This window comes from Trichogramma pretiosum, unplaced genomic scaffold (genome assembly GCF_000599845.2).
Source record: "Trichogramma pretiosum strain Unisexual culture from Peru unplaced genomic scaffold, Tpre_2.0 scaffold35, whole genome shotgun sequence".
Lineage (NCBI taxonomy): Eukaryota > Metazoa > Arthropoda > Insecta > Hymenoptera > Trichogrammatidae > Trichogramma > Trichogramma pretiosum.
In genome coordinates, this window is record NW_019640943.1 from 1,410,145 (window position 1) to 1,434,654 (window position 24,510).

The 24,510-nt window shown below is 44.8% G+C and overlaps 1 protein-coding gene across 11 annotated transcripts in view; it reads left to right on the forward strand.

Annotated features, from left to right (window-relative positions):
• Window positions 1–24,510, forward strand: part of LOC106653407 (synaptotagmin-7) — a 165,407-nt gene that overhangs the window by 135,190 nt on the left and 5,707 nt on the right. For 4 of the 11 annotated variants that reach the window (XM_014372823.2, XM_014372821.2, XM_014372827.2 and 1 more), the window contains 4 exons: window positions 17,220–17,231; window positions 19,101–19,308; window positions 21,383–21,523; window positions 23,011–23,158. In XM_014372823.2, coding sequence (XP_014228309.1) covers window positions 17,220–17,231; window positions 19,101–19,308; window positions 21,383–21,523; window positions 23,011–23,158 — 509 coding nt within the window. Of the gene's footprint in view, window positions 1–3,779; window positions 3,983–12,650; window positions 12,731–17,219; window positions 17,232–19,100; window positions 19,309–21,382; window positions 21,524–23,010; window positions 23,159–24,510 lie in introns of those variants that run through there. The other 7 variants (XM_014372822.2, XM_023457990.1, XM_014372828.2 and 4 more) reach the window with 5 other exon arrangements.

The window sequence follows — 24,510 nt, forward strand, 5'->3', positions numbered from 1 at the left end:
GCAACCGGTGAATAAAGTTCAAGTCTAAACCTTATCCGTGTGGCAAACAGATCGAAATAGATAAAGTTTTCCAATGCAATGATTTCCTCGTCTCTGAAACACCCTTCGGAATTTCACTATCTCTCTCTTTCCCTCTGCACACCGCCCCTTTCGTGTGCGGCGCTGCGTGGCAAAAATAAATATAATATCATTCCACGCGTCCTGCGGAAATCAAAGTATTTTTTACCCTTATTGTTATTATTATTACGTTACGCAGAGAGAGAACATTAGCTCGCGCACGAATGTACCACTATACGAGGTTATATTATTATATCGTACGCGGGCGCGCAGTACCTCTCGCACGAGCAGCTCTCTCTCTCTCTCTGCGTATCGATCCAAAAACTCTCCTCGTCACGGCAGAGCACTGCTCACAACTATATACCGCCTTGGTTGGTGCGGAGAGCAGCAGCAGCAGAGCAGCAGCGGCAAGAAAGGAAAGATAGAGATAGAAAGTCAGAGATTCTCATTTAGCATAAAACAAAGGGGAACGAGTCGATCGTCGTTGCATTAAGAATCGTTCGCGCGCGAAGAATAAGACGAAGAAGAAGAAGAAGCAGCAGATAGAAACTGTCTTTCGGGGATATACAGATGTATATTACACAACAATGAGGTCTATAGGCAACATTTTTTTTTTTCGACAAAGACATGGATATTATATCAGCGGAGCGGGAGGTCTCCGTGGGGCTCTAAGCGGCTCGTTATCTCGCGCGGCACTGGATCAGTCGGAATTTCATCAAAACTTATAAGCCACGGCTACAAGTCGGATAATAAAGTTAATGGCGTGTACTAACTATATATTTCTGGCCTGTTATCCGTTACAAGACTCCCTCTCTCTCCACATCCTGTTTATATATCTATATGACGAAGACTGCGCAGCCGACCGCACCGCACGCAAGCTCGCGCGTACGTATGAATTTACACAAGTGCACGCGAATATTTCAATTAAATTACGCGTCTACAAGCGTCTCTCGCGTACACGCGTATGCAGTAATATAGTGTGTGTGTACGAATTGTCGTTCTCTCGGTGGTACACGTGGCACACAGACACACACACAGTCGGAAAATTCAAATGAAAGTTTCATTAGAGCTCGGGATATATATGTACGTATTATTTTTTTTTCAACCTCACCCTCCGCGTGCCTTCTCTATACTATACGCACACACACGCGTATCAACGTCAACTGTCTCGGGAGCGAGGAGCACAGCTTGATTTATTATAACCGGCCGTGAGAGAGAGAGGGAGGGAGGGGTCTTTGACTCTGATCTCTATAGCTCTATCTCTCGGATTCTCAAATGAAAATTTAAATGAAAATAGCTTGAATTCGTGTACGGTTAAGGTTAGATTTCATTTACAGCCGTCAACTTCCCCGCGGCCCCGACAACATTATAAATTTTCTCTCTCTCTCGCTCCGGGATCGGCTTTCGTGTCGCATGCGTGGAATAATTCGGCTATCGAAACTCAAAGGTCTGGCATGGAAGCAAGAACGAAAAAAAAAAGTAGAAGGGAGTCTCGTCGATTATCGACATTGTTCGTCGGACCGATATCGAACGATTTATAAACCGAGCGAAACTAGTTTAAACTTGGGTGTAGGCAGACACGCGCGTGGCGATGCAGAAATTAAATCAAAATCGTGTACATATATATAGTTGTGCCCGTCGCGAGGCTGGTAAGGATTAATCAGATAAATTTTCCAATCGAAGAGAGAGTAAAAATATGTTTTAATTCGGTCTGTATTTAAAATCTGTCCGGGACCACTCTCTTGCGGGTGGCGGGATGCCACCTAGCGGCTAGCAGCGAAGCTCGCGGCGGTCTACCCACGTCTGTCTCGTAAGATTCTTAAACGGAGATCGGTAGAGAGTCGCGAGAGAAAGTCGGGTTGGTAATAATAAAGAGTTTATCGATGCAGAGTCCGTGAGTCGACCGAAGCATGGAGCAGGATGTATGTAAAAGTACGTTCGCGTATACACACATGCGCGCGCGGGCACAAGCAAGCAAGCTCAACCACATAATATAAACGCAAAGAGAAAAGCGCTTACCTGTTGCTCGCTTGCGGTGTTCTCTACCCAGAGGAGAGAGAGAGAGAGAGAAAGAGATCTTTTGAGAGGCCTGCCGTTCGAGAGAGAGCTTATACGACCGCAACGCTCGGCAATAATAGAGAGACAGAGAAACTTTTAATTCTTCGTGTTGCGAGTTATAACGGTTAACGATTATAACGGCGCTAAAGTATTATTGTGCTTTTTTCGGGTGGATTCGCGGTCCGTGATTCGGAGCTTGCAGCGATAATGGTCTATAATATATAACGCGAAAGAGCTGTGAGCTTATATTTTCGGAAAGCTCGGCGCAGATAATAAATTTTTTTGCTGTCGTTGTATCTTTTACGGATGGACGATTATCGAGCGAACTTTAATTACCCCAACCGTGAACGATCTCTCGTTAAACGAAAAGGACCGAAGCTGCTGCTATTCATACTCTCGTTGTCGCGCCGAGAGAGAGATAAGCGTTCCGCCCGATGAAAAGAAACGATCATCGTCTCGAAGAACAATGTATCTCTCTTCTGCCGCAGCAGCCGCAGCAGATGGAAAATGTTTCAATGTGTATATATCATAGTTGCCTCGGACAATGAAAACAAGGGCCACGCGGAATCTCATACTTTTGGCTTCGAGTGTGCTGCTGCTGGTATCGCGCCGGGGAACAATAGGCACCGCAAAAGAGTGACCCTATATGCACGCGATGGAAGGCTTGACCGCCGCGCGTGTATTAAACTACTATACGTACAGCTCCGAGTCCAGATACAAATAAAAGAAAAAGAAACGAATAATATATTTATACATCTGTGTGTATGCGTTGTATACATTTATATCGGGAAAAGTTTTTCGTCGTCATTGACACGATCAAGGACACGCGTCTGTGTGTCTGTGTCTGCACGTTTACGCCGCAGCTTCATGAACTGTGTACGTGTATATTATACACAACTTATATACTCTCTTTCTCTCTGCTGCTTTATTATCGTGCACGCCTTTTCTCTTCTCGCAGTGCATATAACATATTATAAACGTGACTCTTGTGTTTCTGTTTTCTCTCTCTGGATCTCTTGTTGAATTGACGCACATTATTATTAACTCGTGCATCTCTCCTCACTCTCTGTACCAGTCGAGCCTCAAAAAAAAAAAAAAACGATTCGTACACGGTATAGATGCATATACGATATATACGTATACGAAATTGCGGGTATACACGTTTTTTTTTGACTCTGCGGAGACACGACTCTTCTCTTTCAAGCGGCGGAGTCTTTTGTGCGAGCGGAGATAAATACCCTTTAGCCTCGACTCTTGGCTACCTGCAGCACACACGGACTGGACGCGATCTTTCGCACACATTGGCATGTGTTGGTAAAGAGCGAGAAACAGCTGGGGCGGGGGTAAAGATGCACGTAACTATCCATCTCTGCTTTCTCTCTCTCTCTCTCTGTGCATTGAACACATAATAAGCCTGTGCGATATGTACTTTACTCGCGAGACGCACACACCTATATACACAATGAGACTGTACAACGATGATGCGGTGCGCAGTAAAATCGTCGCGCGCGAATGAATACACGCGCGCCGATGAACATACACACGTATACATTATGAGCAGTGAGACAGAGTCAAGTGGCTGTTTTACGCCTGCATCTCATCAGTCGTTAAACGATACTTAAACCCGCCGAGTGTTGCGAGTGTACTGCTGCTGCGGGTGCGGGTGCAGCTGCGAGATCGAGACATCGCGCGCGGGTGGTGTTCACAAGCACGGATTAAATGTGCCGCAGTTGAGCCGTGCGTTGTGCTCCTCGGGCGCGCGTATATACTCTTTCGTTTGAATTTTTTTTTTTTTTTAATTAAAATACGTATGAACGCGCGCCATGGATCTCACGAGAAGTATCGTATTCTGTACGAATTTCTTGATGTAAGTAATCGACGTTGCATAGTACATTTTTTTTCATCATAACGTCATCGTACAACACATTATTATTAGGTATATCGAAAGCTGCTGCTGCTGCTGCTGTTGCGCGCGTAGCAGGAAGATTGGAATCTTCGATTTCTTTTTAATTATAGACGTCTGCTGCTGCTCGTGTTTTGACGCGTGCGTTATAAAAGTATATATACATCGCCGATATAATGCAACTTTTTTCTCTCTCTCTTCCGCTCGATTTGAGCTGAGACTGACGCTGTATAGCAGTAGTACCAGTACGTGTATGGCCCGACGGATTAAATTCAATATCCGCGTATAGGTACATTGTGCGCGTGTGTGTAGCACATTGATGAGCTTGAATTTTCGTTCTTGTATTTTAATAAACTTCGTCGTTTTTTTTTCAATACGTAATAATGCACACAAGTATAAACGTAATATATCTCTACAGTAGACTCGGGGCCTTTACTTTTTCTTCGCGTATAAGCTAGCTCCTGATCCTCCGACAACGACGAGAGAGGGGGAGATTTTTCGATTCTGCTCTCGTTCGTTGCGCCGTTGTAATAATACGCATCGGTAAATCATTGCTGCCGCGCTTGATTACGGGGTTGTGTGCCTGCCAACGTAACGAGCGCTGAAATCTTGATAAAAATCATATTTACTAAAATGAGCAATCGAGGTCACGCTCGGCATACGCTGCACACACACACACGTACACACGCGTATACACGCGTACGTCAGCGTCGATATGCAGCATTAATGAATAAAAAACGAGACGTTCGATCAACATTTATACCTTCGAACGCGCACACACATACAGAGAAAGTCATACGCGTGGCATGAAAAATGATCTGAAAAGAGAAAAGATTTTTATACCCCCGAGACAAATGTGAAAGATGAAAAATACTCTCCGAACGCGTATACATCATCAAAAAAATTGAATTTCCCTCCTCGCTCTCCTTCTCTCGCTTTTTTTTTATATTCGCCTTACGGAAAAAACGATCCCCGCGAGACGCTCCACGCGCATTTACACGCGCAGACACTCGCGCGTCTATTTCGTTCTTTTTTTTTTACTCGTTGTTGTTGTTTTTTTCACTCCTTTTCGTATATATGCACTAACGTTTGCGTGAGCTCGACACATTATAACACACTCTAACGGATAAGGTAGTGAGATATAACCCTCTCTCTCTATAAGCCTTGCGTTCCTTCTATTATTTCCTACTTTCTTTTTTTTTTTTTTTTTAATTTTTTTCATGAATTTAAAAGACGTTACGTCAAGTGGAAGAGATTATTATTACACTGGAGGTATTACGGTTGCGAATTATTACGCAGATTTCGAAGCGATACGGAATTAAAGCCTCTCTCTCACTTGCGCTTAGCCAACCCCCCCCTCCCGCCTCTCGTTATATATACGCGTTTATTTCTCTTGCAGGGCGAGTCGAGTTGAGCCGAGCGAGCGAGAGAGAGAGAGAGAGAGAGAGAGAGAGAGAGAGTTCCGTTATAGCGCGAGCTCGGCCGGATCGTTATGGCAGTTTAAAGGCACATAATAACAATTGAGCTTTGCAAGCTCGATCTCGTTAATCATCGTTAAAACTCGCAGAGAGCTTAAATAGCCCCCTCCTGACTGTGTGTATATCTCGCAGCCAGCAGCCAGCAGCAGAAGCTTTCTTTTCATTGTTTCAACGTTGCTCATTTTGACGGACGTATTCGAACAAAGCAGAAGCGAGAGAGATGGAGAGAAAGGGGGGTGAGGCGATATAGAGATGTAGCAATGGGATGATATGATCATCACGCTTGAAATCGGATAAGTCCGATTTGTAGATATATTTATCCTTTTGAAGGCTGACGCTGCCGTTGCTGCAGGCCGCACCACCGTGTCGTATTTATGATGCGAAATCACTGCCGCGTGTTATTGGCTTTAACCTTTGATCATAGGAGGCCGATCCGTGCGAGCGTGCGCGTTAACCGGGGCTCTTTCAATGGGTATTAGATGATGAAGAAGAGGGAGAGAGAAAAAAAAAGAGCGAGTGTACCCCGAGTAGGACGTATTTAAATATAGCACACGTACACATTACAGGCTGGTGCTATACAGTCGCATCGATCCGTGTATGTATTGATGTAGGGTCTGGTGTCCGTTAGCTCAGTCTTCGTCTAGATATTTGGAAGGGGGGGAAGTTTAAGAAAAAGTAGAGGTCGAAGGACGTTTTTTTTCTTGGTAGTTTTCTACTCTGAGCACAGAGAAGAACTAACTTTTATTTTCATATCGATCGGCTTTAACTGCCGCAAAAACCCGTTACAAAAATCCCCCTTACATTTATTATTTACTTAATTTCGCGCCATAATTCGGTCGCGCTATACAATTAATATTATTATTATTTTCCCTCTACGTACGGCGTACGACGCGTATCGGTGCCAGCGCTCACACACACATCAAACCTCCCCGCTTAGAAGGCGACGATGCGGAGTGCGATATTTTATCTTCCTTCCTCGACCGGCTTTATTCGTGATACGTGAGTGGTGACGCCCTTTCCTTTCCCGACCACGTATATTCCGCTCTTTTTGATTCTAACTATCGGGAACGGTCCTTCCCACGGAGAAGCGAACCCCGCGCAAAAATTTTTTGATGCCTTCGAGAACGGGCTCGATCGAATATAGACCATTTCGCCGATCTTGAAGTGTGGTTCCGTCTGTTCGCCGTCCTTGATGTACGTGGCCTGGTACTTTGCTTGATGCCGACGGACTGCCTCCAGCTCGGCTTCTTTTTCGGCCGTGAACGGGTGCGGGAATTTCCATTCACCTGGCAGAAGGAGCTCTCTGCCCAGCAATATCTCGGCAGGCGTCTTGCCTGTCGCTGCGTTTCGCCTATTTCGCAACTGGAAGAGGATTTTTGGCAAATGCTCGTCCCACTCGTTGTGTGGCCGTCCTCTCAATTGCGTCCGGAGCGCGGTCTTGATCTCTTGGTTCCGACGCTCAGTGGGATTCGCCTGGGGCCAGTAATTGGCGGTGGTCCAGGGTATCGCTTGCCACGTTTTGCAGGCGATGGCCCAGGCCTTGCTGGTGAACTGAGTTCCGTTGTCCGTCAGTACTGCTCTCGGGAATCCCCACCTCGTGAATACGTCTTTCTCGACGCGAGCAGCAATGGTTGTGGCATCGGTAGCGGCAATCGGAAAAACCTCCACCCATCGCGAAAACATGTCGGTGACGACGAGGAGATGGCGACTTCCGTCGTTCGTGGCCGGGTATGGTCCCATCAGGTCCAATGCCACCGTGTCCCACGGTTTAGTTGGCTTATGCGCCGATTGAGCATATGGCAGCGTTCGGTTTTTTTTTACTTCTTTGCACGTGGTGCAATTTCGCACGTAGTCTCGCGTGTCTTTCATTATACCCGTCCAGGTGTACTTCCTCTGGAGTTGGCGCAGCGTTTCGTTCGCTCCCGGGTGTCCTGCTGTGTCTGCTTCGTGGTATGCGCGCAACAGCTCCTCGCGTATGCCGGCCGGCACGATGATTCGCCACAGATTGGTACCTGGCTTCTTCCTCCAGACGAGGCCCTCCCTGCGACGTACCTGGCTCGATTCGGAGACAGCTTGGAGCTCGGCGTCATCTCGCTGCGCTGCGCGGATCCGCTCCACTGGGTCTTCGTTTACCGTGAATAGGCCCAGCTGGGGAATTATTTCGTCTGACGCGGAGCGTTGGTACTCGGGGACGTGGATCCGGTCCACGTCACTCAGGTCCGCTGGTGTTTCCTCCTGCGGGTTTCTCGACAATAAGTCGGGTAACTCGTTGTGTCTTCCCGGGCAGTGCTCTATTCTGAAGTTGAACTCCTGCAGCAAGAGCGCCCATCGTGTCAGCTTGTCCTTCGTGTTCTTGAAACGGTGTAGCCATGTAATCGTCCTGTTATCGGTACGCAGGACGAAATGCCTGTCCTCGAGGTACGGCCTGAACCGCTTGACGGCCCATACCACCGCGAGGCATTCCTGCTCGTTGCAGTGATAACGGCTCTCCGTTGTCGAAAATTTCGCGCTTGCGTACGCGATGATGCGGCGGTCCTCGCTCTCTTCTCCTTGCTGATACAAAACGGCGCCCATGCCTCTCGCGCTGGCGTCCGTCTGCAACACGAACGTCATGTCCGAACGTGGCCGAGCGAGCCTCAAAGGTTGTTCAAACGCCGCCTTGACGTTTTCGAACGCCGCCTGCGCCGCCTTCGTCCAAACGAATCCCCTTGCGGCCCTCATGAGGTCGGTGAGTGGTGCCATTTTCACTGCAAGCTCGGGTACGTATTCTCTGAGCCAGTTGCAAGCTCCGACGAATGATTGCAGCTCTTTTTTAGACCTTGGCGGCGGCGTGTCGATGATTGCCTGTGCGTAGCTGGGCTTCACTTCGTTGCCTTCGGCATTGACGATAAATCCGAGGTACTCGATGTTTCGTGTGCCGAGGTGTATTTTCTCTGTGGCGCATTTGAGCTTGTGAATACTCAGTCGTTCGAGCACTCTTGTGAGGTGGTGAATGTGCTCCTCCCAGCTTTTCGAGTACACCACGATGTCGTCGAGGTAAACCAGGCAAAACTTGTTCAGGTACCCCGCCAGTACCTCCTGCGACATCAGCTTCTGGAACGTCCCAGCCGCACCCTGAAGGCCGAAAGGCATGAAGCGGAACTGGTATGTTCCTCCCGTTGGTGTCGTAAAAGCGGTGTACGGCTTCGAGCTTTTTTCCATCGGGATCTGCCAGTATCCACTCTTCAGGTCCAACGTCGAGAAAATCGTCGCGTCTCCCAGGTCCTTCAGAGAGTCAGAGATCAAGGGTATTTGTTGGGCTTGGTCGATGGATATCTCGTTTAATTGGCGATAATCGACGCAGAAACGAAGCTTTCCTCCTTTCTTTTTTGCCATAACGATAGGTGAGTTGTACGGCGAGTCACTCGGCTCGATGATCCCGCTGGCGAGCATCTCTTGGACCTGGCGTTCGATCTCTTTCCGTGTCTCCTCGCTATACCGATAGGGTGACTTGCGGAAAGGTTTATCTGTCGATAGCCGTATTACGTGCTGTGCACTGTTCGTGCCTTCTCCTAGTCCATCAGGGGCTAGCACGTGACGGAACTCCATCAGTAGTTGCTTCACTTCTTCCTCGTACTCTTCCGGAAATCCGTGACTCGGCAACGTCGTGTGTGACTCGAAATCCGGTTTGCGGTCTATCAGCGCGGCTGTAGTACGTCGATCGCGTCCGACGTGTAGTACTCGGCGGCGGAAATCCAGGATGGCTTCCTCTTGCTCCACAAAAGGAATCCCTAGAACCAGCTGGTGTCGGTTCCGTGGTGTTATAAATACTTCTATTTCGAACTCCTGACTGTTGATGCGGATCTTGAGTCTCGCTTTACCGATGATGTCTGCTCGCGCCTCGATTATCGCCAACTCGGCGTACGTGTACTCAGTCGGTAGGCGTTCTTGCTCCGGTACGAGCTCTGGACTTGCGAAATTGTGTGTCGCTCCCGAGTCTACAGCCGCTCTTACCTCCTCTCCTTTGCAGGCGACTCGGATTGTCGGTAGTCTGCCTCCTCGAACGTTAAAATTATTTACTTGTGGTCGGCGGAAGGCTTCGTGACGTCTTCCGCCTTCCTCCAGTTTTCCTGGTCTCTTCTGGGGCTCTCTGGGCGATTCGGGCAATCGCGGTTCATGTGTCGGCCGTTACAGTGCCAACACTTCGGCAGCTGCGGTCTGCCGCTCGACGTTGACGGCCTCGGAGTGGCCGCTGCTCGCTCCTCTTCCTCGTCGCGTTCGACATCTAGGGCGGTGGTGAAAAGCGTAGGGTAATCGGTGACGTGGTAGGCCTTTATTGTTTTCCGCAGGCTTGGCTTTAGTAGGCCGATGAGCGTGTTTACTTTTTCTTGTTCGGTGTCACCTTTCCTCAATCGCTGGTATAACAGGTACTTTTTCTGTAGGAAAGTGGTCACGCTTTCGTCCGGCTCTTGCTTCTCGCCGTATAATTTTGCGAGTAAGGTAGTGCGGTTGTTATCAGCTGCCCACTTGCTCTTTATGAGCTGCGAGTATTTCTCGTAGTCCAGCTCCATTATTTGGTAAGGCAGCCACCATTTCTTTGCCTCTCCTTGCAAGCCTTCCTGTAGGGTAGGTACCTGCTGCTCCGCTTGCAGTCGTTGGCCAGTGATGAAAGCTTGGCATTTCTCCAGGTACTTGTCGGGATCCTCGTGGTCCAGGCCGCTGAAAGTTGGCACCGCTGGGCGAGCGCTCAAGAGGGCTCTTGCAAGGTCCTCGAAGTTGAACACGTTTGGTTGACTCATTGTGTGATTTCGCCGAGGCGGTGGTGTTGGTTGAACTTCTCGTTCGTCCTCTTCTGGTACAGTCGGTGGGGGCCGTTGCTCCGCTTCCTCGGACGTAGGGGGGATCGGGCCTCGCTCGTCCTCTTCTGGTGCGGTTGGCTGGGGCTGCTGCTCTGTTTCCTCCGACGTAGGTAGGTGTGGATCTTGTCCGTCTGCTTCGAGTGCGGCTAGTTGGAGTTGTTGCTCCGTTTCCTCGGGTGTCGGTGACGTACGCTGCTCGACGGATTCGGTCACGCTGGTGCTCGCGTTGGCTCTCGACCTCGTCGACCGCGTACTTTGACTGGGCGCCACTGGGTTTTTCACTCCCAGAAGTGTGTTGGTCCCGCGCGCTCGCTCACCTGCTGGTCGCTTGTTGCTGCGTAGAGGTGTTGCTGACTCGCGTGGCCGTTTTTTCAGTGAGTTCTTATTCTTGTCGTCGACAGGCATGAGCTCTCCGGGTCGAGGGTATCGTCGTTGCTGCTGCTTCGATTCTCTTTTCGTAGAGAAGACACACGTTGGGCACGCCACTTGATGTAGGGTCTGGTGTCCGTTAGCTCAGTCTTCGTCTAGATATTTGGAAGGGGGGGAAGTTTAAGAAAAAGTAGAGGTCGAAGGACGTTTTTTTTCTTGGTAGTTTTCTACTCTGAGCACAGAGAAGAACTAACTTTTATTTTCATATCGATCGGCTTTAACTGCCGCAAAAACCCGTTACAAAAATCCCCCTTACATTTATTATTTACTTAATTTCGCGCCATAATTCGGTCGCGCTATACAATTAATATTATTATTATTTTCCCTCTACGTACGGCGTACGACGCGTATCGGTGCCAGCGCTCACACACACATCAGTATACACACAATCCGTACGTTTTGCGTGTCCGTTACTGCACACGGCATCCCTCGATACAGCTGCCATGTAACATAACGCTACGCGTTACTATAAATATAATGCACGTATCTCTCCACGCGTATTTGTTTTCCGGATAATTTCGCAGGTGCTAGAAGAAGAAGTAAGAAAAAAACGCGGAAGAGAAGCAAGAAGAACGTAAAAAAATCAATATAATTTTATCGCGGCTAGAGCTTGCGAGGAGAGCTTTTTCTGCTTCGACTATCTTATGAGACATCGTGGTGCACGGTGCGTAGTTATCGTGTAAAGTATATAATATAAGCGAAAAAGATAGGAGGATGAGAGAGAGAGAGAGAGGGCGAGAGGTCATGTGCACACGCGGACTCTTCAATATTTTAAGAGCAGTATAGCTGCTGTATATATGCGAGTGCTTCTATGGAAGAAGAAGAGAGAGAGAGACAGAGTGAATATGTGTGTGCATAGAAACGCTTTGAATAAAGGTAAAAAAGTAGAGAGAGCTTCGTTCTATCTCTCGACGTCGCTGCGCACGGTGGATATCCATCTTCTCTCGTTTTTCTTGTTAGCCGCGCGTACGCCACGTGTACAGCACGAGTGCATGCGTGATCGAGTCCATATTTTCCCATTCCCTCGAAATTGTGTTATTATTATAGTCATCATTTTTTTTTCTTCTCTCGCAGCTTACTCCATACGGTCTAGTACACTATATACGAATGCGTGAGTGCTGAGCATCGCGGTCGTACCTATATATATACGTTATACGATGCGGGGCAGGCGCGTTTCCATATCGATTATCATTAGAAAAGCGTCGCGTCGTAGCGTGCGACACGCGCGTATATAGTATATATGTGCATGTGCAGTATCGGTAATTGCGCGTGCACGCATGATCGCCGAAGCGCCCGCGCGCATTAACGTTGTAATACGTGCATCGAATTCGCAAAAGGCCAAGAGCGCGGTATGCCATTGGAGACGCATTTGCCTATTTCGATCGTCGTGCGTGTGCGTGTGTGTGAATAGGAGTTTTGTTTTTGCCCTCGGATGATGGTAAAAAAAACCTACAGGAGAGAGAGAGAGAGATAATTTAAGCGTGTAGCAGGGAATAAATGATGAAAAGTGTCAGGGACGAACTTAACGATGAATCGACTTATTTGAAATAAAAAAAAAAAAAGAGAAATAGAGAAAAAACTTTTCTGTACACCCTCGCATACACCTACGTACGTATGAAGTGTCAATCGACTATATATCGAGTGTTTGTGTATTATACACGTATGCACGTGTTATAAAATGAAAAAAAAAATGAGGAGAGAAAATCTCTCGACTCGACTTGCGTTCATTAACAACTACGACGACGACGACGACGACGACGATGTCATATAAAATAATAACAATAAAAATGTATCGGTAAGAGAGTTAAAAAAGAAAAAACTGATAATAAATCAAACGCGTGTGTCTCGTGCGTTGTGCCGCTGTTGCACAAACACGTATGTATATAGGAATTTGGGCGTAATATGTGGGCCACCGTCACCCGATCATTGGAATTGCTGGTTGCGTTCTTCGAGTATTACACCGTCAGGTATGTAGAGCTGGCTGCGCCTTATATACCAAGACAATACTCTCTATATACCGTCACCGCGCCGCCCTTCACATACATACAATACCCCGGGATATTGGGAAACTGCACACCACTGGGGTATATATAATATAGGACGATGTTTAAGAAAAGCACAGTCTCTCGCGCAGACGTTTAAACGTAGATATTACATGTCTGTGTGTTCGTATTATATGCGTACGTACTCGATCTGAATGCAAATTTTGTTTCTTACGAATACAGATCCACACAAGTATGTGTATGTACACGCACGAACGAACGTATCCTTCGATTTATTAAACTTTTATTTTTCGATTTTTTTTTCATTATTATTATTACTTTTTTTTATTATTAGAGAAAAATGAAATGCATAGCCGAAGAGAGTGAGAGTGGGTAAAAAAAAGACGAAGAAAATCTCCGTAACCATAATCACGCGAAATATTATATATTATTTTTCATCGTCTCTCTCGCTCTCGTATACATACACACTTTAAATGTCCAAGCGTTAGGAGAAACTTCGGTCGATATCCGGTGCCTCGTTGTACTCTCCAATGCGTGTGCATGTGCAGTATATGCACACAGTACACCGAGTCGCTCGCTCGCCTCGCGCGACGCGCAATATAATCTAACGACTTCCCTCTCTCTATGTGCCGATATATACATATGCACGCACACACATCTGGTCCTGGGTATTAGCCTTCGAAAACACCATTATTCTCGCTCTCGCTCTTTCGAAAGCTTACACACGCGGCAGAGACTTGGCATTATTGTCCAGCAGCCCCCAGGTGTGTATCAGTGTGTACACTTTGGCTTTAGTTTTGCGCGCAGATATTGTTATTGTTTTAAGAGAGAGAGTGAACGAACAGTCCTTTCAAGGGTTATTAATTGTCGCCGTCGCGCGGGCACCGAATCTCGGGAATACAGTTTCGCGCGAGCTCTGTTTTTCAAGATTATTATTACTTTTTTATGCAAATTCCATTCATTTATTTATTTATTTAAAAGCTCCGCAGCGCTGTCGCGCTACGCGCCAAAAATTCGTATGCATATTACGATCTCGCCCTATTAAACTCGCGCTCCAGCTTTTCTGCACTAATTGATTTGTAATGGAAGTCGTTCTTTTTTATTTCGCGCGCGCAAATCGAGTCCCCGGGATACTGGGACTCGTTCAATTGTTTATTTCGCGCCCGGTGCAATTATGCGTCGTAAATCACGGCGCATTAAACGTACCTCGTTCTTTTTTTTTTCGTTCTGTTTTTTTCGTTATTACTGTCGTTGTCGTTGTCGTTGTTGTTGTTGTTTTTACTGCTGTTATCCTTTTTATTTTTAAGTAAACTTGACTGGGCAGAAGGGGGGAGGAGGAGGGTGGATAAAAGGGTCGTCGCGTCGGAGCGGCTGCGGCTAATGGAAAAAGCTTCGCAAGAATACCCCCTGCCGTTCAAGCTCAAGCTCTCTCGTGCACAGTAGCAGTAGTAGCAGCAGCAGCGGAAAAGGTATATAAAGTCGTCGTTCGCCGTATACCACTGTACGCGTAGGGCTCGCACCTGTCGGATTTCCTTACGTGTATATATAGGTAGGGACATGCACGTATATGTATATAGTATGCATTGTCTACCACCCCGTGAGCGATATCTAAGAGAGCTGGCGTTGCGCGCGCAGTCGCTGCTGCTGCTGCTGCTACTGCTACTAGGCTTGACCTTATCCGCTCGTGACCGGCCGACCGCCGCCGCTGCTACTGCCGTGTACCGCCTTGTTGTGTTACTGCGTGTTCCCCTTTGGATTTTTCTCTCTCGCTCACTTTTCTATATATCTATATTATGGTGTGTGTGTGTGTGTGTGTGCTCTGGAGCTGGTATTATTTGCACAGCAAAGATTTTCTTTCCTTCTTCTTTGCGCAGTTGATTGAAGTGCCTGTTGTAATTAATTTCTCTCGTTTCTTTTTTTTCCTCTCTCTTTCTCTTTACTTCTTTCTTCATTTGTTCGTGTGCCAGAGCGTGTATATATACCAGGGTTTGTGTTGATTCGATGGGGAGTGAGAGAAAAAAATACTTTTATACTCGTATGTAATTGCCCCGGACGATGAGCTTTTTTCTATTTATCCTATTTTTCTTCTCTTTTGCGTCTTCGCATGATGGGACACGCGACGACGACTACGACGACGACGATGTGCTTGCGCATGAGCTTATACGAGTATATGTGCATTCGGTATATAATGCCATGAAAGACAGGTTATAAGAAGTCGCTCAAAGGACGCGTTATTAATGTTGATGGGGCGGGCTAAGTCATATCCCCGCCCGTACAACTTTCGCATAAGTATTTTAGCCAACAAACTTTGACGTATAATTTTTAGCTCTCTTCGGCTCTCGCGGCGATGTCATATATATTATTATCATTACTATTATATTATTATATATAATGGCTCGAGAGTCGACATCGACCGAAAGTTATCTCACCTGTGCGTTATATATATCGCGAAATAAGTTATTAAACTTCGCTGAAAGCCAAGCCGCACGACGGCGATAATATACACATTTTGCCTCTTTAGGTTTTCCTTTTTATAATTAAAAGTATAAGTTCGTGTCTCTGCGATCGTGTTTTATCTTTCTTTTCTTTTCTTTTTTTTTGCACAGTGACGTACACGTAATCAAGTTGTCGATGTGAAAAAAATGCGAAACAACGAACTGTGTACGATATATAAAACACAGCTGGCGCAAAAATTAGTTCACGAACCAGGAAAGCTTGCGAGCAAAGAGAGAAAGAGATTCTTAACTCACGCGACATTTTGCTACACTTCTGGTATATAATATGCTATCATTTAACAAGTATCGCATTTGTGCTCGACTCTTTCTCTCTCTCTCGCTCAGCTCTCTCTCCTCGTAAACTCGTTCAACTTATCTTCGGCTGTGAAATTATCGCCTCGATGCTCATATAATGGCCTGTTATCTACCCGGTAACACGCGGCGAATGTACGTTTTATCCTCCCGCTCCGACACACCCTACCTCGCTCGCCCCCAACTGTTGTTGTTTTGCGTTAGATCATTGATTTCGATACTCGAGCAGTTTTTATTTACTCTCTCGAGTTTCAAGGCGATAAGATAATTTTTCCCCTCCTCTTGCGTGCCGTGTGCGTAAATCATCGAATAGAAAAAACAACGAGGATCAGTTGAAAAAAGTCAGGTATAACTTTCAGAGCGTTGAATTATTATACTCTTCGCTTTTTCTCTCTCGAGAGATGGTTTAAATTTAAGGCAACTTTAATGTAAATAATTGCATAGGCGAATCGTGTCTGTGTGTGTTTGTGCTTGTGTGTCGCGTCTAATTATTGGCGCGTAGTAAATTACAGTGTGTTTACAAAATTATAGTACGAACTAGAGAGGGCCGAACAGAGTGAAAATTTCGAGCGTCAGTTAGACAGGTTTGGACAAAGATCCGAAGATGGATTGGCTCTATTATTTGTTGGTCGAGGCGCGCGATGAATTTCCTAAACCTAAAGATGAAGATGAAAAAAAATCCGAAACCGAGGGCACTTCGTCCACGAATGATAAGCCCGCGGACAAGAATCTGTGGACAAGAATGGAAAATGAGCCCGACGTTTCGTTCGGGGACGTTTTAGCGTGGTTCGAGTCCGACGCTAAGACGAACGAGGTGGATAACGAGTCCGGCTCCAGTACCCTGTCCAAGACCGATTCCGAATCGGTTATCTCGACTTGCTCGTACGACACGATCGAGACCCAGGTTGATCAATCCTACGAAGAGATAGTCGAAAAAAAAAGGAGGCTTAACGAGATGATCGAGGCCCAGGTCCGTGAATCCCGCGAAAAGATAGTCAAAAAAAAAATAAGGCTCAATGATAGATCGAGTCCCACGGACGTTCGGGATACGTTCTACAATGAGGAAAAATATTCGAGTGACGAGGACGTTTCGACGCCGTATTACTGCGAGCGAAAACGTTTGAGTTTGGCTTTGGGGCAACCAATCAGGAGGAGGTAGGTTCGACGGGGATGTGTCGACGATATGGATTGGGAAACTGATCGATTCATGGAGTCAGTCTTTTTTCCATTCTCTTTTCAAACTTTAAAATTGATCATTGATATGAAATATTCTCATTTTATCATCAAGTGCGAAACAGAGAAACGCAGCGATTGTCGTCATGATTAAACATTATGATATTTTTATGAAAAAAAGCTGTATAGCCCGGATCATTATTTTGACATCAGATATTAATAAATATAGACGAAAAGAAAGCTGTACTTTTTTTCAGTGCTAATTTGCTTTTTGCTCGTTTTTTTTCATGTTTCATGTCCCGCGCGCTGCCACTACCAAATGCTTCTTGGATTCGCTCTATCGCAACAAAAAAAAAACACAACAACAACAAAATAATTGAAAAAAACAAAACATCCGCCTCCCGACTGAACTACCTATTCCGCATCACCTGCCATCCAAAAATCAAAAATAAAAAATAAAAAAATATATACAGAGCCCAGCTAGAGTGAGTATCATTCGTCGACGAAAAAAAAAAAAAAAATAATAACGATCACACGTGCATGCAATTGTTACACACTTGCGGTATCAATGTCGAGCCCTTTTTTTCTGCATGCCGTATCTATATACGTAGATCGTTAATGTTGTTCTTGATGTCGTATCATATGTAGAGAAGCCACTTTTTTTCTCTCTCGATGTCTCTGTCATTGTTACCACTTAAAAAAAATTTATTACGTAAAACAAGCGCGAAAGCTGTCGTACTACGCAGCGCGAATCGATGTTACATTTTTTTTATCTCTCAAAAAAGTTAGTTTTCATATTTACATACTCATTCGACATAGTTAGCAGCATAATATGGTGTGCGTTTGGCGCAGTATTATAGCACTGCAGCAACGCTACTGCATACAGTCATTTAGGATTTCTTTTTCTTCGCTAATTTTTATTACAATCAACTGGAAAAATTTCTAGTCACGTTCTCTCAAGTTTCTCGGAGAGCAAGAAACGAGGACTTCGACTCATTATTACCACGTTCCACCAACTATGAAACACGTACTTTTGCACTTGAATTTTTTTCTCCGCGTCGTTTTATACCCGAAAATATTTTCTAAATTCTTTTCTTCTCTATCTCTCTCTCTCTCTCTCAATCCTCTCTCTTTGCTTTAGGGAGAGGATAATTACGATTATCTCGGAAAGAAAATTTCGCCCGAAAAGCATGTGTACGATCCGCGCGCTCGTACATCATCGCGTATATAGTTCAAAGAGAGAGGGAGTGAGACGGAGAGAAAGTTTAGAATGTAAATAATACCGCGATATATACGTGTATACATAAGCGCACGCACCCCGAGCGGACTTCACACTTGAACTTTTCGAAGTAGACAAACACTCAAGCGCCGATCTATGCGCCGAGCGAACACACACAAGCATTTACACGAGCATAAATATGCACGAAATATATAATAGCACTCGCACACACTTATAGTCAAGGACTTCACCCCTCCTATCATGTTCCATTATAATATGTATAGCGAAAATTTTCAGTTTATATGAAATACTGATAATTTCTTTCTCAACGTATTTGAAAATTATGCAAAACTTTTCACGTGGATCGCGCGAGATTAGCATTCATGCGCCCTCGAGTATTTTAAAAAGGAGAAAAAAAAATTTTTTCCGTTTCTACGAATATTCTACTCGCATGTGGCCAGCCACGAAAAAGGCAGCAGCAGACTCTCATCGAAAATACATGAAACGTGTAGATGTACGCTGCTACGCGTTAATCAAGCGAACGGCGCAATTATAGAGAGGACCACAGCTGCGAGACATTTAATTAATCATAATGAGTGCTGTATTATCATATCAAAGGATTAGCCGCGTGGTTGGAGCAGCAGCAGTAGCAGGTCTGTCGCGAGTACTTAGTTTTCGTCATTAGGCCCGCAGCGCAGGGTATAACCGGTTGTGTTATCAAATGACACCTCATAATTGAGAAGTTTTGCATAATACAATGGTCGTTTTATGTCATTTTTTTTTTCACTCTGACATCTCCCCTTTTTTTATATCATCATATATTTTAATAATAATAGTTCAACGAGGACTTGACATTACGAAATTTTTGTATTTTATATATTATTATATCACATTTTATATCATGTATATGTTCGCTGTCCGCAACAGCACGGAAATATATAATTTTGCATGAGCACACACGAAGATGAAAAAAAAAAAAAAAATTAACCATCGACACGTACACAAATTTTCGATTTTATCAATATATCACAATCATCCATCCGCATAAACCATCGAGACATTTTCCGAACTAACGCAAGCTTCGCTCTGATTTTTCTCGGCTGACTCTTGTGCGGATCGTCCTCGGCTAAAACAGAACGACAGGAAGTCCGGGCAGTAAATCACCGGCGGGCGTGAGCGGCGGTCCAGCGTCGGCGACCGGTGGCGGCAGCTCCTCCGGGGCCGGGGCGTCGGGCGGTGCCAACGCGTCCGGGGCGGCCACGGGTCCCGGCGGCGAGCCGCGCACCCCCACGGCCGGACCTCAGAACAAGCAGCTGCAAAATGTCAAGGGCGAGCATCCATCGGTTAGTACAGTTGAATTATTTTATTATTTCTTCTCTTATAGCTCTATATAGCTCTATATAACTCTATATATATCTCTATATTCTGTATTATATATCTATCTCTCTCTATCTCTCTATTTTTCTGCACTTACACACATAATATATTTATACTTCATACGCACAATAACACATGTATAAACACGTACATAAAAAATATGAATCGTAAAAAAAATTTTTTTTTTTCTCAATTTTTATTTTTATATTTTCGTATACGTGTAATATACCGACCTACTTTTTACTTACCCTATAAGCCTCGGCTTTACATGCTACTAAGCATATTACGCATCATTTAGTCAAAGAAAAAGAGCTTTTGTACACAAGCATACATACATACACATATAAACATATGTAGAACATTCAATAGTTTCATGAGTACGCCTGTCTTTGATCCAAATATAGAATCGTGTGCAAAGTTCCTTGATCAAACTTCTGGAAATGTGAGTGTGTGACAGAGCTGGCGCGAGGTGTCGAGAGGAGTAGGGGCTAGGGGGGAGACGAAAGGAACGAAGAGGGGGGTGGGTCGAGGGGACGACGCGAAGAAAGAATTTTCAGACTCTCTCTCTCGCGCGCGATTTTCATCGAGCGATATACTTGAGTTTTAATTAATGCGCGCGTTATATATACACGAAAAAAACAGTTGCGCGTTTCGGTTTACTTTGAGTCACGTTATACCCACTGCACATATACGACGATGTGATTTTTAAAGGAAAAAAAAAGAAAAGAAAAGAAATTGGTTTCTCGATTCTCTTATACCTACGAGGCACTTTCTCAAAAATGGCTTTTCCTAAAAAACGTCACAAGTATCGCCAGATTTCGCAGCTGCTGGCAAAAAGGCGCGCGAGTTACAAGTGTATAAATTTTTCAAGAACTCGAGAGAGAGAGAGAGGGAAAACCGGGAGTCGAGATTTACTTTTTGAGCCTATATAACGGGGCGCGCGGCGCAAAAGAGCGGATGATACATAATCCCGCAGTATTGCGATCTCGTCTCGACTGCTGCTGCTGCACTGCTGAACGAAGATTAACGCTATAGGGTGTTCATTTGCTACGGATTTTGCGAAAAGGCTTATACCTTCTTGGCCTTTTTTTCCTTTTTTTTTCTTTTATTTCGCGCACAGATCTCTATGCGATAAAGCTTTTATGATAAATCCGTTTGTTAAAGTGCTCGAGGGTTTATAGTGTATATGCCAATTTTTTTTTTACTCTCTTCCTTCCTTCGGTCTATATCTTTTTCGATCGACGCGAGTGGTGCGATTTTGTTGGATAAAAAAAAAAAAAAAAACGAGGGCGAGGAGAAGGAGGCGAGGGGAAGGGCAGAACCGAGTTAGCGGCGCGGTGAGATGGAAATGATGGAAAGAGAGAACGCGCGGGGAGCAAAAACGACGAAGGTTACAACGTCGGCAAGCGCAGCGCACGTGTGGCCTGAAGAAATTGACAGCAGCAGTAGCAACGGGTACAATGGATGAATGAAAAATAAGTGGGGTGTGTATTGGACATTGCCGCGCGCCGCCTATTCTTCTCTCGTCTTTTTTTTTTTTTTTTATATTCGCGTGTATTGACTCGCGATCCTTTGTTTTACGCCGAGCTATTATCATTTTTTTTTCGAATGTCAGCTGATTAGGCATCCATCGCGCGCAGAGGAAAGGGAAACATATTATACATTAGATCGGACCGCTTTTTTCCGAAACTGCGTGAAACGTCGATCGAATGCCTACGATAGCTTTTTGGTCATTAACCAAAAAATGTTGAACCTCGACGATCTAGATCTGGTAAGCGAGGTTTAACATTTTTTCGGACCGATGACCAAGGGATGACAGGTTGGCCGAAGCCGAGGTTTCACGCACTTTTGAGAAACGGCGTTCGATCCAATATATACATCATGTGTTGTGCGCGACCAACAATACAACTACAACTCGTCTCTAACTTCTTGTGTTTTTCTTCAAATTTCTCTGTGTGTGTTCAAAATTAACATTAACCCCCCCAGAGCATTAATCGAAGTTCCATTCCATTTGCAAATTTGCTCGACAAAAATGTATAGAAAGCCTTCATGCAGAGCAGATCCATCTCGCTCGTGGACATGTACATCGACAACGCGGAGCCAACTGAGAACGTCGGCCAAATACACTTCAGTCTGGAGTACGACTTCCAAAATACCACGCTTATTCTGCGTATCATACAGGTATGCGATCTTTCCTTTGGTATACATTTTTTTTAAATATAATAATACGCTTTGGACTGCATGACTTGTTTCGGTTAGCGACATACGAGAGCGACGGCGTCTTTTATTGTTATTATTATTATTATCATTATTATTATTCATCTTTTTTTCCTCCACGTCCCTATTAAATCGCAAAAGTCTCTAGCTACTTTCAGAGAGCACCAGAGAGACAGATATCGGAGCGAACTTTTTTCCTTTCGATCGAGTTTCTTTACTTATTTCGGAAGTCGTGGATTTCTTGCTCTTACTCCCTCTCCCTCTCTCTTTTTTCGCACATGCTCGTAAAATTTTTTCTTGTTAGACACACGGCTCGCAATAAAATGAAAAGCACACATATATATTTCATATATGGAGAGTCTCTCCGTTGAGTATGCACAACCCTATACAGCCTCGAGGTGACGAGCGAAGAAAATATAGTTTCTGAAAAATTTCGCGCGCGTGCGTTACTTTTTTTTGGCTCGAGAAAAAAGAGTAGCTTTTCAATTCTCCACCGGGAGAGAAAAAAATGTGATAATCCGCAAAAAATGTTCCGAAGATCGTGGTATGTAAAAAATATTATATTATTAAAAAAAAAAAAAAGAGAGAAGAGAATGAGCTTTTAATTAAAAGGGTGAGATTCTAATTGAATTTTTGTACTTGGCCTATATCATTTACATTTTATAATATAATAACAATATAAAGAAAGAACGCTCATTAATTTTTTTTCTACTCTCACTCTCTCTCTGCTGCCCTTTCGACCACGTTCGTACACGCGCTCCGTTCGATTTTTTAATTATTCCAACCCGGGCATAGACGTATATAAGCGTCGAGAGCGTAAAAGAGAGAAAGAAGAGTTAGCTGCATTTTTACGTTATACAGTGTTGTACGTGAAATTTTTTTCACTCTGCCACGCGCGCTCTGTAAATCGTCCAGCAGTTACGAAACTTATGCAGCGCAGCAGCTACATTGCGATATCGAGCTAAACTTATACAGGGTGAGGTAAAGAGAGCATTTTTTCGCTTTCTCTCGCTCGCTCGCCTCGCTCTCCGGGCCGAACTAATTCCGAAACTCTTCTCTCTCGGTCTCCGGGCATGTGTATATGCATTAAAACTCAAATACACGGAAATTCCATAATCCCGAGCTCTCCGGGATATACAGCGCTTAAGAGGATGAGAAAGAACGAGGAGCGAGACTATATCCACTCGCTGCTGCACGACGCGAATTGCATTTCTTAACTGGTCTTCAAAGTATCCGTAAAATTATCCACCCGCTCGGGCCACGCTGCTTTACAGACGGACAAACGCCCGCGCACACAAGTGCCTAGTTAAAGTTGCAGCTTTTTTTTCTTTTACTTTATTTTTATTTACTTGTTTTTTTTTTAGAGTTTATTACAATATACCTCTCCTCGTACCAGGCCTAGACCCGTGATTCGGATAAAAATACCAAATTTTTTACGTAACTTTGTTCAGGGGAAGGAACTACCAGCCAAGGATCTGTCCGGCACGTCGGATCCGTATGTGAGAGTCACCCTGCTGCCCGACAAGAAGCACCGCCTCGAGACGAAAATCAAGAGGAGAACCCTGAATCCACGATGGAACGAGACCTTTTACTTCGAAGGTACGGCACGACGCTTTTTTGTATTGATTTTCTTCTCGACTGCATATATCGACGTTTCAACAATTTTCACAAAAGTTTTGCGAAAAAAAAATTAAAAACACGAGGCTTTGAAATTTATCCGACACGATTTGCCGTAGATCTGTAAGCCAAAAGAAAGCCGCAAAAATTCCTTTGTTAAAAAAAACTTTTCTCTCCGCGGATGTTGAGAAGAATGTTTTCAAACATTTGAATTAATTTTCCAATGCGACGGAATAACGCATGAATACCAAATATCGGGATTGTTCGACTTAAAAAGTCTCGTTACATAGTTTTCGGCGGCGGTGACGGCAAGAATTGAAGATTAATTCGACTGGAACCAAATTCAACGCTGTGTTTCCTTCGATTTGCGAGCGTCACGAGTGGAGTATATTTCGCGCGATGATAAAAAAAATAAAATGAGTTTCTTAAATCGACTCCCCAGCTGTCATTTTCGATATTTATCGACATTCGACTTGGATTATAAAAGAAAAAAGAAAGGAAAAAACTTATTACTCGCAGGAACACGGGCACGGACTAAATTTTAATTTGTAATATTTCGAACTCGAAGGAAAAATTTCCCCCACACCCACTTTTCAATCGAAAATGTCAATATCGAATTTCGTATTTAGACACGCGCGCGTGCACGCGTATGAAAATTCGCCTACATCTATTTTTTTTTTTTTTTCATTACATCCAATCGTGCTGAATCGTGTGCGTAATTGCAATTGATGCGCGCTCATGGAAATTTATTGCTTTCAAATTCCGCCACCGCACACACCGGACCAATATGGATTTATATTTATCGCTGCAAAATTTTTCGAATAATCCCAGCTTCGTTTAAATAAAACGACGACGGCCACGCGCGAAATAAATAAATGAATGAATAGAAAACCTTTACAATGACGCGCGCACGTGGAGATATCCCAGGGACTTGTTGCTCGTATATACAAAAAATAATTAGGATGAAAATTGTGTTCATGCAAATGAGAGAGCTCGGTTGATTCGCGCATTTGTTTTTTTTTTCTGTTGCTGCCACGTGTACGATTTGTGTAAATAAAAAGAAGATACGTATGTGGGTTTACGTAACAGAACGCACACCTACTTTTTTGCAATTGACCGCAAGCACGCGCGCGCATATCGTTGACAACTATCTTCGACCCAGCAGCAGCCCAGCGGAGAAGAAAATCAATCGACGTCCAAAAATACTCGTATCTGTTTGCTAAAATAGCCCATAACCTTCAGATTTGAAAATTTTTTTCCCCTCTTCGGCACAAAGGAGCCGCTGCTACTGCTGCTGCTGCTGCTGCTCTAGTAAAACGAAACACAAAATACAC